The 13952-nt window shown below is 48.3% G+C and overlaps 1 protein-coding gene across 1 annotated transcript in view; it reads right to left on the minus strand.

Annotated features, from left to right (window-relative positions):
* Nucleotides 1-346: 346 nt before the first annotated feature.
* The window catches only part of RABGAP1 (RAB GTPase activating protein 1), a 99502-nt gene continuing 85896 nt past the window's right edge, over nt 347-13952 (minus strand). The window contains exons 21-26 of the mRNA XM_070955769.1: nt 12747-12857; nt 9959-10063; nt 7358-7441; nt 5539-5610; nt 4338-4535; nt 347-2150 (exon numbers count right to left, since the gene is read on the minus strand). Of these exons, the coding sequence (XP_070811870.1) occupies nt 2028-2150; nt 4338-4535; nt 5539-5610; nt 7358-7441; nt 9959-10063; nt 12747-12857 (693 nt within the window). The 3' untranslated portion in view covers nt 347-2027. The remainder of the gene's footprint in view (nt 2151-4337; nt 4536-5538; nt 5611-7357; nt 7442-9958; nt 10064-12746; nt 12858-13952) is intronic.

The raw sequence follows: 13952 nt of genomic DNA on the forward strand, positions 1-13952 counted from the left end.
TAGGGGCAGAGGAAGGCTGATTGAGCGAAATAAAGACCACCAGAGGTAACAATACCGTTTTACTAAGTTTATAGATCAATCCAAAATGCTACACATGGCAACTATTCTACCACAAGGTCCACACTTTTTTTGTTTTTGTTTTATTATCAATGGAGTTACAGTAATATTGTAAGGTTTTTTGTGTTTTTTTTCCTCGTTATTATTAAACAAGAAAGATATTCATGTATACAGTTTAAGGAGAGAGAAATCGTGAATGAAATCGGGGATTGGCTTCACCTCTTATATCTCAGTTTGCGTCAGCTAGCGTTAAAGTCTGGTCGAGGAGGAGAAAAAGAAAAGAAAGAACTCGGAAATAAAAATTATCTTTATATACAAACAGTGCCTCTGAGGGGTTACCGGCCTACGCTCACACACACTGCACACGGTTAAGTTCATCTGCTGATTTAAACCAAAAAAAAAAACTATCTCAGCATAGGATAAATCAGTTTAAATTAAAAGGTGCCCCCCCCCCCCCAAAAAAGGAAAAAAAACAAAACACCATTTCGTTCTTCAGCTTTTCTTTGTGTGAGGAAGTTTGGCTACTCTACCCTTGGCAACTTTTTAAGACTTGTGGACTTCAACTCCCAGAATTCCTCAGCCAAGAATTCTGGGACTTGAAGTCCACAAGTCTTTTAAAAAGTTGCCAAGGGATGGAGAACCCCTGCTCTAAGCCCTCGGAAATCTTAAGTAGCGTTATCACCTACTAGTGTAGTTACAAAAACTAAGGAGTGTTCACTGGGAAGGGGAACGGGGGGCTGGGGGTGGGGGCTGACCCTCAACGAGTCAGGGCCGAAGGTGAGTTTAGTAGCAGCAGCAACAGTGGTCAAAAAACGAAGCTCCCTTTCTTTCCCGGAGCCGTTTGTGTATTTCCCACCTGCTTTCTGCAGGCGGAAAACTCACCAAAAAAAACGGAGATAGAAGCAAAATGGAAGCCAACGATTCTCGTGTCGAGAGCCAAGCGGCCGTTTCAGAGCGGAGGCACTGGGGGGGCCCAAATCCGAACCGGCAAAGGGGGAGGCGACTTCCACTCTTTCCCCGACTTCCACGGGAGCGAAGTGGAGCCCCAGAACAAGGACCGAGGAGGGGGTAGGTGGGTTGCAAGCTCACAAACACGAGCCGCCCGCGTGTGCGTGTGTATAAAACAGACCCTGATGAAACGGTGTTGTTGAAATCTCAGCTTTCGTTCGGGAGCAGGAGGTTTTCCCCCCCGGGAAGTGGGGGGGGGGAAGGAGTTGCCTTAAGAAGCCTCCACACCCACTGAGTTGCATAGAAGTTATTTCATGACGGAGAACGAAGCGCTGGACAGACAGAGAGAAAGAGACCCGGGGGGGGAGAACGGGAAACACACACACAAACATTGGGGAGCGGGGCATGTGAGTCCCGTTTCCAAAAGTTAAACCATGCAAGCCCCTACTTGGATGGAGTGGGGAAACCTTTCGTTCGCTCTCTGGCAAGAAGAGTTGGAACTTTTTTTTTTTTTTTTTTTAGTTAAAAAGAGCCGCGGCGGTTTTGAGTGGCGGCGGTTTTGGTTTTCCTTTTGTTCCTCTCGAGTGGAATCTTTTTAAAAAGCTGTCACTGTAAAAAAAAAAAAAAAAACCCAAAAAAAGCACTCGTTTGTAAACTGGGTTAAGTTAGAAGACGGCGGTCGATTCTTCGTACCTAAGCGCCTGCGGAATGGAGCGGATCGTTGTTCCTTCTCTGGGAAAAAGAGGGGGGAAAAAGCATCCATCTACAGCTACACCCCCCCTGGTTAAATAATCAGTAGTTTGAAGATCCCTCGTCTCGTTACAAGCAGCGTGTCCGGCTTGGGTCTCCGGCCTGTGGGGGAAAAAATTCTGCTGCGCCGCGATGTGTTTCGGGAGTCCTATATACATCTGGTCCTTTCTCCTGCAGGCAGGCAGCCAAGACAAGCTCTGGAAGGCAGAAGGTCTCTCAGGGGAGGCCCTGGGAGCAGCCCCCACCCCCACCGAGGTCGCTGTCCAGCTTCTTCAGCACGTCTCTTTCCCTTGGACGCCGGTCACTGTCTTTATAGAGCTCAGCGTTCGGTTGAACCAGGTTTTGCGCGAGGCCTGCACCTCATTCAGCGCCTGTCCCAGGTCGTGCTCCAGGTCCTGCAAGGGAACAAGATGGGATGAGCATGGCGTTAAAAAAAAAAAAAAGGAATGGGACAACGCCTGCCCTGCCCTGAAAGGGATCTTAGGACTTAGGACCTGGTTACTTACAGGACCGCCTACTACCATCAATAGCCTCCCACCGACCAGTACGCTCCCACAGAGAGGGGCTCCTCCAGGTGCCGTCGGCCAAACAATGTCGGCTGTCGGCCCCTAGGGGGAGAGCCTTCTCTGTGGGGGCACCAACGATCTGGAATGAGCTCCCCCCAGAGATACGGAGGATTCCAGATCTGCGCACCTTCCACCGCGAGCTGAAGACTTTTATTTCATCAAGCTGGCCTCGCCTAAATCTTCTCCCCTTTAAGTGTAAATTTTAAATTTTTACTGTATTTTAAAATATGGGTATTTTAAATTATGGGCATCAATTCAGCCAAATTTATTTAATTTATTTTATTCGATTTTAAATTTTGTATATGTATGTGTTTTATTTCATGGCTGTTCACCGCCCTGAGTCCTTCGGGAGTAGGGCGGTATAGAAATTCAATAACATACATACATACATACATACATACATACATACATACATACATAAATAAATAAATAAATAAATAAATAAATAAATAAATAAATAGATCCGTCAATGTAAATCTGAACAGTCTCCTGCTCGGATAGGAGACACTTCCAGATCACCTGTTCAGCGAGGGAATTCATTTATGTAATTTTTAATGTCACCCATCCTTTAGGTGACTTAATAGCTTCAAAACATTAGGTGGTCGGCCTTCTGAGTAATTTAAAAGAGTGTATGGTTTGCCAATTGCATAGTGGCAGATAGGACAGTGCTCCAGAGGGTCAACGTCATTGCCCAGAGGATCAATGGTTGCCCTCTCCCCTCTTTGAAAGAGCTTTATAGCTCCCGCTGCCTTAAGAAAGTTCAAAACATTCTTAAAGATCCATCTCATTCTGGGCACTTTTTTTTTTTTTTTTGAACTATTACCATTTGGCAGACGGTACAGGATCATAAAAACAAGGACAAATAGGCCGAAAAACAGCTTCTCTCCCAGGGCAGTAACTATATTGAATTCTACTGTATAAAAAGGTAAAGGTTCCCCTCGCACATATGTGCTAGTCGTTCTCGACTCTAGGGGGCGGTGCTCATCTCCGTTTCAAAGCCGAAGAGCCAGCACTGTCCAAAGACTTCTCTGTGGTTTCATGTGGCCGCCATGACTAAATGCCAAAGGCGCACGGAACTCTGTTACCTTCCCACCAAAGGTAGTTCCTATTTTTCTACTTGCATTTTTTACGTACTTTCGAACTGCTAGGTTGGCAGAAGCTGGGAGCTCACCCCGTTATGCGGCACTAGGGATTCGAACCGCTAAATTGCCGGCCTTTTGATCGACAAGCTCAGCGTCTTAGCCACTGACCCACCGCGTCCCTACTGGCTTAGGAAAGTTCAAAACAGTCTTAAAGATCCATCTCAGCCTTTTTTTTTTTTTTTGAACTGTTACCATCTGGCAGACGGTACAGGACAATATAAAGGACAAATAGGCTGAAAAACAGCTTCTCTCCCAGAGCAGTAACTATGTTGAATTCTACTGCATAGCACAATATTAATGCAGTATCAAGGGGTTTCAATTCAATTGTATAGAATGCGAAGGATGTGCGTTTGTGATTTATTTTTATAGTTATAATGTACACTGAAGACGGCATTTAATTTCGTTGTACGAGGTACAGTGACAATAAAGTTAACAACTAACTGACGCAGCTGCAGTGGGTGTGCTGGGGGCCTCCAGCATCTGCAAAACTTTAGGAGGTTGGCCTTCTGGGTAATTTGAAAGAGGTCCGGAGGGCAAGGGATTTGTAATGGTTTTTGGTTTTTTAGAGTGTAAAAATTTAATTGCAGGCACCCGGGGGAATTTGCTAAGCCAGACCGAGGATGGTCTCCATCAGCCTGCGTTCTCCTGCGGGGCCCCCGCCCCCCAAGATGGCAGAGGGGGAAAAGACTTCAAAACTAGGTGTCCCATTCTGAGAAACTCCGAGCCTTCATTCTCAAAGCCCCAACTAAGGAATTCTGTCGGAAAAGAGAGGTGTGACCCTCACTTGTCTACAATTCCCACGGGGTGGGGGTGGGGGGGAAGAAGTTCTGGCCGAGCATTAGCCCCCCCCTCCTCCCCCGGCTGCCTTCCTCACCTGGATTTTGCATTCGGCCTCCACCAGTTGCAACTTTGTCTGGGCCAGTTCCAATTCCATTTCTCGTAACTGGTTCTTCAGCACCTCCTTCTCCTCGTCGGTGTCTTCGTCGGAACCCTCCCGGGCGACGCTGGCCACCTTCAACCGCCCTTCTTTGTTGAAAAACTCCCGGCAGTGTTCGCAGTCGTCGACTTTTTGCTACGGCCAAGAACGGCGGACAGTGAGGGGTGTGTGTGTGTGTCTCCTCCTACTCTCGTGGATGGGCGGGCTGCTTTCGTGTCCAGCCCAGGGGGGCTGGCAACAGTTGACAAGCCCTCAAACTTGCTTGCCAAACGCCCACCCACCCACCCAGACACACAAACTAACTACAAGGCTGGTCTATTGAGCTCAAAGGTAGCAAGTTGAAAATTTAAGGTCTTTGTGGCCCGCCAGTAGCCAGCAGAGCTGGCAGCAGATTCGGATAGTGAGGAGGTTGGGGAGGAACATGGGCCAGTCCTGGAGTCTGGGGAAGGCTCTGACAAGGCTCTGCGTCGGAGGCAGAGAGGGGGACAGGGCCGTATGCCAGTTATCAGCTGCCTTCGGAGTCAGACATCAGTGAGGCAGAAGAACAGCTGGAGCCTGTTCCCAGTGTGTGCATGCGCAGAGCTGCCAGACGAAGGGAAGAGCTAAAGAACAAGGGTCGACTAGGGAGTAAGGCCACAGGTGGACGATGAACGGTCCCTCCAGAAGGAATAAAAGAGGAACTAAAGGGGAGTGGAGTTTGCAGGAGACAATTAGTTCACTTAATTGCTTCGTGACTCTCCTGGCCAAGTTTTGGAAGATATCGGCCTGGCAGCTCTCCAAGCCGGATAAGGTCTGTGACTATAAATTCACCCTTGAAAGACTTTGCTGGATGGGAATGAGAAGAATTTCACAGTAACTTAATAAAAAGGGGGTTTTGTCGGGACCAGGAGTCTGCTTCGTGCTCTTGGGGGAAGCCTAGATCAGAACGCTGTCTCTCTCTCTCTCTGCAACCTGAAATCCCCCACCTTCCTTTAGCGAAGCAGGGACCGAGGGGGTCTTCCAGACAAACAGGATGTTGGAAAGAGTTCAGAAGATGTTCTGGAATCTGTCCCCAAGTCAGGGAATCGGGGACGCTGCCCACCAGGTGATCCTAAGCTCAACCCACCCATCCACCACCTTCTTCTGTGCCTCTACTTACGTGGATTTTCTCAATTTCAGCTTTATTGGCTATCTGCTGCTTCTCCAGCCTCTCACTCAGTTGGGAACAGATCTGCAAGGCAAACCCGAGTGGTGAACAGAGCCTCCCAGGCCCAGGTAGAGTCCTCTCATCCTTCGCCCAGATTCCCATGTTGGCCAGTTTTCCTGGCTGGACGTTGCCACCAAAATCTCTCTTGGGCTTCAAAATAGAGCCTTGGTACTACAGTGGTTTAAAGCACCCTGTTATTAACACAGCTGCCTGCAATTTACTGCTGGTTCGAATCTCTCCAAGGCTCAAGGTTGACTCAGCCTTCCATCCTTTCTAAGGTAGGTGAAATGAGGACGCAGTTTGTGGGGGCAATAAGCTGACTTTGTATAAATATACAAAAGGATGAAGGCTATTGCTTAACGCACTGTAAGCCGCCCTGAGTCTCCGGAGAAGGGCGGCATATAAATCAAATTAAAAAAAAAAAAAAAAAAGCTCTCGTGCCCCATTGAGCGGCAGGGAATTTTGCAACCGCAACGCTGCCTTTTCTTCAGTTGGCCCAAACCTTCTGAAACTGTCTGTGTCAGCATTCTGATGCTGCCATAAAAAGACGAGGCTTGACTTTTCACCTACTTATTTTCTCTGTAGATAATATCCCCTAGGAGATGGGATGGGAGGGGGGGAACATTCCTGTGCGTTGAGGTCAGAAGCTGGGGAGACTGACTTGGAAGATGGCCAATGAGAAGATGAGAATTGGGGAACGGAAAGGGAAGGGTTTGGGGGTCAGAGGGTTAGTATCGGCTACGACGAAGTCGGGGCCAGATCTGTCGTACTCAATAAATGGAATATTTCAGCAAAGATTAATTGTTTGGGAGTGCAATTTATTTGAGATGACATCGAAACCTGACAGTCTGGGCTTTACGTCTTAAATCTCGACAAGCCCAAATAACTGGTTTCTCTTCCTAAGAGAGGATGAAGCTTGTTCTTATTATTATTATTACCCTGTTTCCCCGAAAATACGACCTACCCTGAAAGTAAGTCCTAGCTTGCTTTTTTTACAAGTGCACCCAATATAAGCCCTACCCCCCAAAATAAGCCCTAATTAAGATCCCGCCCACTCCAGAGTGTACGGGTAAAAATTAAGCTAGGATGGGGATGCGGGGGTGGTGGAGCTGCCCTACTTACCTTTGGACAGTTGTAACCAGGCCTCGCACACCTCAATACCTGCTGCGCCGGCCCATTTCTTCCGCAGCCAGCAAGGCTTAACTGAAGGCCTCTGTAGCTGGTAACAAAGCTCTGGATCGACCCGGAGCTCTGTTATCAGCTGCAGAGGCCTTCGTGGAAAGCCTTGCCGGCCGCAGAAGAAGAAGTTCCTGAAGGCCTCTGACAACGAAAAGGAGGCCGAGGGTGACAGGTGCAAGTGAGGTTAGTCAGTGGATGACATCTCCCGAAAATAAGACCTGGTGCCTTTTTTGGTGGCAAAAAAATATATAAAAGACAGGGTTTTATATTCGGGGAAACACGATATTTTTTTTTAAATCAGCGAAGTTCCATCCCTGGAGGCTTTTAAGAAGATATTGGACAGTCGTTTTGTCCGGAATGGGATAGGATCTCCTGTTTGACCAGAGGGTTGGACTGGAAGACTTTCAAGGTGCCTTCCAATTTTGTTATTTTGAGGGCAACCCCCTTGGTGCTTCGAGATGAAACAATAACTCCCCGATGTGGCCACTCTTTGGGTTTTGTGTAAAAAAAAAGAAGGCAAGGTGGTGAAGCTTTTTCTGGCCCAAGAGAGCCTGATCCCAGGGTCGCTTCGGAGCAGCTCCCTCTTGTATACCTGCTTGTAGTCCCCGATGATGGAGCTGTTCTTCTTAATCTCCGACTCGGCCTTGTCCAGTTCCCTCCGGCACATCTCCTTCAGCTTCAAGAGAAAGACGGAAAGGCTGCTCGTTCATTCATCCCTCTGCCAGGGTCTCTGAGCTCATCCCCCTTTCCTCTCTCTAATCCCAAAAAACCCTCTGATGGGGGGGACACAAGTCACAAGGGAAGGAAGCAGAGAAGCCAGTCCTGTCAACCTGGAGAGCTTGGGGCAAGGATTTATGACACATCCAGGGAGGAGGGGGAAAACAGGGTCGTAGTGGGGCCGTAAATTACGTGGGGCAGAGCTGACTCCACTTGGATAAGTGCCGACATGTTGCTCCTAATAAATAACTGGATTTCTTTAGCTCCACTTGGATAAGTGCTGACATGTTGCTCCTAATAAATAACTGGATTTCTTTTGAAATCTGGCTCGAGGCTCATGAATTAATTAGGGCGTCTGTTGGAACCCTCACAGCCCCTTCTGGGACACTACTGCTCTCTTTCTAACAGGGATGGGGGAATGTGGTTGTGGGGATGAATAACTACAAGAGAACCAGACCAGACCAGAGATGATGGTGAAGGAAAAAAACCAAGACAACCGATTCTTGGTGTTTCTGTCCTCAGCAAGGGTGCTTATCGGATGTTGGACCCACAAGTGATTTTTTTCCCCCGTAAGATGCAACCAAACTTTCTTGTTTTCTCTGAAGACGTTTCGCTTCTCATCCAAGAAGCTTCTTCAGCTCTGATTGGATGGTGATGAGGCATGGAAGGATTTATATCGATGATGTCATATCATCTATACAACATCCTTTATCTTCAGTCTACAACAGGGGGTCTCCAACCTTGTCAACTTTATGACTTGTGGACTTCAACTCCCAGAATTCCTCAGCCAGCGCATGGAATTCTGGGAGTTGAAGTCCACAAGTCATAAAGTTGACAAGGTTGGAGACCCCTGGTCTACAACACAGTCCTTTCATCAGTTCCAAGAAGGCTCCACGCCCATTTGTGCCACTCAGGTGGACCCTGAGGAGACAGATAAACCTCCAAGTGGCCTCAATGACTCTCTGAAAGGATGCAAATGACCAGCTGTCTGCAAGGAATATAAATCCTTCCGTTTTCCACCATTCAGTCAGAACCGAGGAAGCTGCTTGGATGAGCAGGGAAACGTCTTCAAAGAAAAACCAGAAAGTCCAGTTGCCTCTTGAAAAAAGCACCTTTGGGACAACCACGACCTAGAGAACTGAGAATCTATACAGACGTTTAGCTATACAATTTGGGATGGACACCCTTGGAATGGGTGTAGGAGTAGGAATGGATTTCCAGAGGAAACAAAAATTGCAGACTATGGGTACTAGAAGCACCACCCAGGTGACCCTGAGGACACAGAAAAACCTCCAAGTGGCTTCAACGACCCACTAAAACAGGTGTCCCCAACTGGGGGTGCGAGATGATATTCCAGGGGGTGCGAAAACTTGGATTTAGAAGCTTCAAAATTATAGCGCAATACTCTCTACATGGGGCAATGCTCCATGGCAATGCTCTCTACATGGGGCTCCCCCTGGGGTGCACCCGGAGGCTCCAGCTGGTCCAGAATGCGGCCGCGCGGGGGGTTATGGGAGCGACGGGGCACTCCCATGTGACACCTCTCCTGCGCGAGCTGCACTGGCTCCCGGTGGTCTTCCGGGTGCGCTTCAAGGTGTTGGTGACCACCTTTAAAGCGCTCCATGGCTTAGGGCCGGGGTATTTACGAGACCACCTTCTGCCACCAATAGCCTCCCACCGGCCAGTACGCTCGCACAGAGAGGGCCTCCTCAGGGTGCCGTCCGCCAAACAGTGTCGGCTGGCGACCCCCAGGGGGAGAGCCTTCTCTGTGGCGGCACCCGCCCTCTGGAACAACCTCCCCCCAGAGATACGTACAATATCAGACCTCCGGACTTTTCGTCAGGCCCTGAAAACTTATTTATTTCACCTAGCCGGGCTGGCTTGATCCCACAGTTTTGGTTAATTTTAATTGATTTTAATTGGGTTTGTTTTAAATTGCGGCCAAAAATATTTAATTATTTTTAAACTGTTTTTAAATTTTGTATGTTCTGTTTTATTCTGGCTGCTCACCGCCCTGAGGCCTGCTGGAGAAGGGCGGTATACAAATTAAAAAAAAACAAACAAATAATAAAAAAATAAATAGTGCATATGCATAATTATATGCATATAATTATTTACTTTCGTAAGGGGTGTGAGAATATGTCAGAAGCGTTCTAGGGGTGAGGGGTATGGAAAAGGTTGGGAACCCCTTCTCTAAAAGGATGCAAATGACCAGCTGTCTGCTAGGAATATAAATCTTTCCATTCCCCACTGAAGAAGCTTCTTGGATGAGAAGCGAAATGTCTTCAAAGAAAAAGAAAGTCCAGTTTCCTCTTGAAAAAAAGCACCTATAGGACAACAATGACCTTGGATGACTGAGGATCTCCACAGACATCACATGCTGAACTGCAGGAAGGATCGCCTAAAACTAGAACTGCCCATATTCCCTCCTACCTCCTGCCTGCCCTGCTCCCCTCCGGCCCGATCCTGTCCCAACCTGAGCCGATTCCTCCTCCAGCCTTCTCTTTTCATCCTCGGCGTCTATCAGCTTCTGCTTGGTCATCAGGAGCTCCTTGTTCAGCGCATCGGCTTTTTCCTCCGCCTGGAAAGGGAAACACCGACGGCCAAATGACCAGAACGAGAGTTAACAGATTTGAAGAGAGGGGAAAACTTTGCTCGGTTCTTAAGCAGACATTCCACCCAAAAGCGAGCAAGAGGCATATAAATCAAATTTAAAAAAAAAAAAAAGAAGAGGGAAGGGGAACTTTTAAGAATCAAGCTTGAGTTTTGGGGTCCCTGTGATCCAAGGCAAGATTTTAAGATAACGGAGAGTAGCGTTAGGAGTGGGGTGGGGTGGCCTAGAGGTGGAGCTCTGGCCTCACAATCAGGAGGCTGTGAGTTCGATCCTCAGTAGAGGCAGATATTTCTTTCTCTGGGCACAATGAGATTATATCTGCTGAACAAAACTCCGCATTGGCGACAGGAAGGGCATCCGGCCAGTAAAAAGCTCCATTTGGTTGCCCAAGACTCCACCTTGCAAGGGATTACGGGGTCATTAAACGACAAAAGAAGAGCGTAGCGATAGCAGCAGAGTCAATCCTTGGAGAAGGAAAGGAGACTGTGTCTCGGAGTTGCCAAGGTGTCTCTTAGCCCACCATTTTGGCGGGATGGCAAGACGACAGCCCGTTTCCCTGCGGGAAGGCTTCCTGTCTTCTTGCAGCTTTTCTGCCCCCAGGAAACAAGCTACAACACTGTCGCAATGACCCGAAATCCGAAAGCTCCGGTGTTCTGTGGGCGTTATGAGGATGACAAAGACACTAAGCTTAATCTTGGCCAAGAGCAGAGTAGCAGTTGGAGTTCTTATGTATCAGAATTATAAAGCAGGATTTTTTTTTCTGCTCTTCCAGGCCAGGAATGCTTCTAACCCTTCCCAAGACTTTTTGTTCCTGTTTGGGGAAGTTTTGGCCTCTGTGGGAGGACTGATCCTCTTCCATTTTGGGCATGCTGATGGCATGTCCTTGGCAGCATTGAAGCTTCCGGCTTAATATGGCTTCCAAGGCCGAGTCGGGGGATTTTCTGGAACGCTGACAGTCCTGGCACACCACAAAGACAGAGCTGGCTAAGAGAGTGTTGTGGCCAGCAGAGCTGGCAGCAGATTCAGACAGTGAGGAGTATGGGGAGGAACGTGGGCCAGTCCTGGAGTCTGGGGAAGGCTCGGATGAGGGCTCTGCGTCAGAGGCAGAGATGGGGCCAGGACCATCTGGGAGTTCTTTGCTGCCTCCGGAGTCTCCGGAGTCTGACACTAGGGAGGCAGAAGAACAGCGGGAGCCTGTTTCCAGTGTGCGCATTCGCAGAGCTGCCAGGAGACAGGAACAATTAAGGAAACAGGGTCGACTTGGGAGTAAGGCTTGGAGATGATTGGCCCCTCCCATAAGACATAAAAGAGAAGCGAATGGGAAGTGAGGTTTTGCAGGAAGCAATTAATTCATCTGGCCGATTCAAGATTTGAAAATTCTGTTTGTGACTCAGTGCCAAGTTTGGCCTTGCCCTGTGTCTGGAAATTAGCTCTTTGGCAGCGTTCCATGTGAGATAAGGTGGGTGTTGATAAACCTTCCTCTGAAAGGCTGTTTATCAAGCCTTGTGGACTGTAAATGAAAGTAATTTACAGCCATATGAATTAAAGAGGTTTGCCGGGACTAAGTTTGTGCTGATTAATTTCTAAAGAAGCCTAGGTCAGAACAGAGAGTGCAAGGATTTAAGGAGGTGGCCCCGGAAGAGCTGAGCCTATTCCAAGGACCTCCTGCCAAATTGGTGGAAAGTTTTCAAAGAAAATGGATTGTCAACCAAGGACGCTTCACCTTGGAAGCTTTCCTTTCGCACTGTCATGCACCCTGGCGGGAGCCTGAATCTGTGGGGGAAGACGAGCTGGAACCTGAGCCAATAAGAGATTGAGGGGGTGGCTTTGTTGTCTTTGGAAGAAAATGGGGACGGCCAGGGACTTTCAGGTTTAGGCCAGATTGTAGGCAGGGAGGAACAAAGTCAGGGTGAACATGAGGGACAGCTCAGTCGAGGAGCAAGGACCAACCCCTCCTGATCCAAGGGCTTGGAGAGTGGAGAGAAGGTGTGAACAGCGCAATCTGAGCAGGCTACTCGGGAGGAAAGAGCCTCGCCAATCTTCACAAGGCACACCTGGGGAATGAGACTTAAGGAGACGCTGTGGGGAGGGGCATTTGTCAGGAATAAACAACGTTTGAACTTTCCAAAGAGTCTTTGCATTCCTTCTGGCGTTCTGAATTTTTTGCTTCTTGATTTGTCCTTGATTGACCAAATAAATTTGGATTTATTGCTGTGCAGCCTTGGCGCAGACAGCGCTGGGCTGGACTAATTGCAGCCAGAGGCTGCTTGAGGTTTGTGCAGGACTCTGCTCTGGGACTTGCCAGAAACATGGGAGTGTTTGGGGAAGATTGGAGCAATAAAGGGGCAGTTTGAACTGCCAGCTGTTTGTGTTATCTCGGTGCCGTGCCCTGGGTCATCACATGCACTTATGTGTGCAAGTCTCAGAGGCAGCCGGAGACGTACCTTGGGTAAGGCAGAAGGAGGAAGAAGAAGAGAAGGAGAAGAGGAAGGAGGATGAGAAGTGGAGAATGGAACAACAGAATAAAAGGAAAATAAATGACTGGATAAAAACACATGAGCTGGAAGATGCTCAGGAATATTTCGCTTCTCGAACAAGCAGAGTACTAAAAATGTTGACCACGCAGGAGGGAGAGGAGAGAAAGTCTTACGTTGTCCAAGTCCTTCCGCAGGGCGATCTTGCTGGTCACCAGCTCGTGGGCCAGGTCGTCGTTCTCCTGCTCCAGCCTCATGTTGGCTTCCTGCAAGCGTCGGTTTTCTCTCTGCAAGGATGCCAAAAGGGGGCAGGCATGAACCCCGACCCGATGCCACCCACATTCTTCTGGAATGAACAGTCATAATAAATACAGTAAATGAATTCAGATTCCTGGCTCAAATTAAGATGTTGCCAAGCCAGTAGTCCCTCAGGGTTGGGTCCATCCCTGCTTTCATGACACAAGGAGATCAATTAAAACACTTAAAAGCAGCTGAAAACAGCCCTGGCAACCCAGGTGTGTGGGAAGGGAGACCAAATTTGCAAAAATGGCTCTGGGTGGTTCAGGTTTTAGAGCAGTGGTGGGATTCTACTGGTTCAGACCGGTTCAAGCGAACCGGTAGCTCTGACGATCAGCTGGGAACGAACCGGTTCACTCTGACGATCAACTGGGAACAAACCGGTTCGCTCCGATGATCAGCTGAGAACGAACCGGTTCACTCTGATGATCAGCTAGGAGCGAACCAGTTCGCCTCGCCGATCAGCAGGGCCCACCCACCCGCCCTATTTTCCTACATTTATTTATTTATTTATTTATTTATTTATTTATTTATTTATTTATTTATTTATTTATTTATTTTTGAATTTGTATACCGCCCTTCTCCCTAAGGACTCAGGGCGGTGTACAGCCACATAAAAACATAGAGTACAAATATTAAAATACCATTAAAAGATATATATATAAATTTGGCCCATAATTAAAAACAGTAACAAACCAATTAAAACATTTAAAAAGTGTTAGGCCAGCCCGGCTTGCTGGAAAAAGAAAGTTTTAAGGGCACGGCAGAAGGCACCGAGGTCTTGGATTCTCCTTATCTCTGGGGGCAACTGATTCCAGAGGGTGGGTGCCCCCACAGAGAAGGCCCTCCCCCTGGGGCTCACCAGCCTGCATTGTTTGGCTGATGGCACCCTGAGGAGGCCGTCTCTGTGGGAGCGCACGGGTCGATGGGAGGCTATCGGTAGCAGCAGGCGGTCTCGCAGATAGCTAGGCCCTATGCCATGGAGCGCTTTAAAGGTGATAACCAACACCTTTCCTCAGCTGATGTGCGCGACAGAGCCGATTGCTGCACGAAATCAGCTATGTTACTCCTCCGAAGAAACCCAG

Source organism: Pituophis catenifer, unplaced genomic scaffold (genome assembly GCF_029215685.1).
Source record: "Pituophis catenifer annectens isolate HBS135680 unplaced genomic scaffold, rPitCat1.0.hap2 SCAF_17, whole genome shotgun sequence".
Taxonomy (NCBI): domain Eukaryota; kingdom Metazoa; phylum Chordata; class Lepidosauria; order Squamata; family Colubridae; genus Pituophis; species Pituophis catenifer.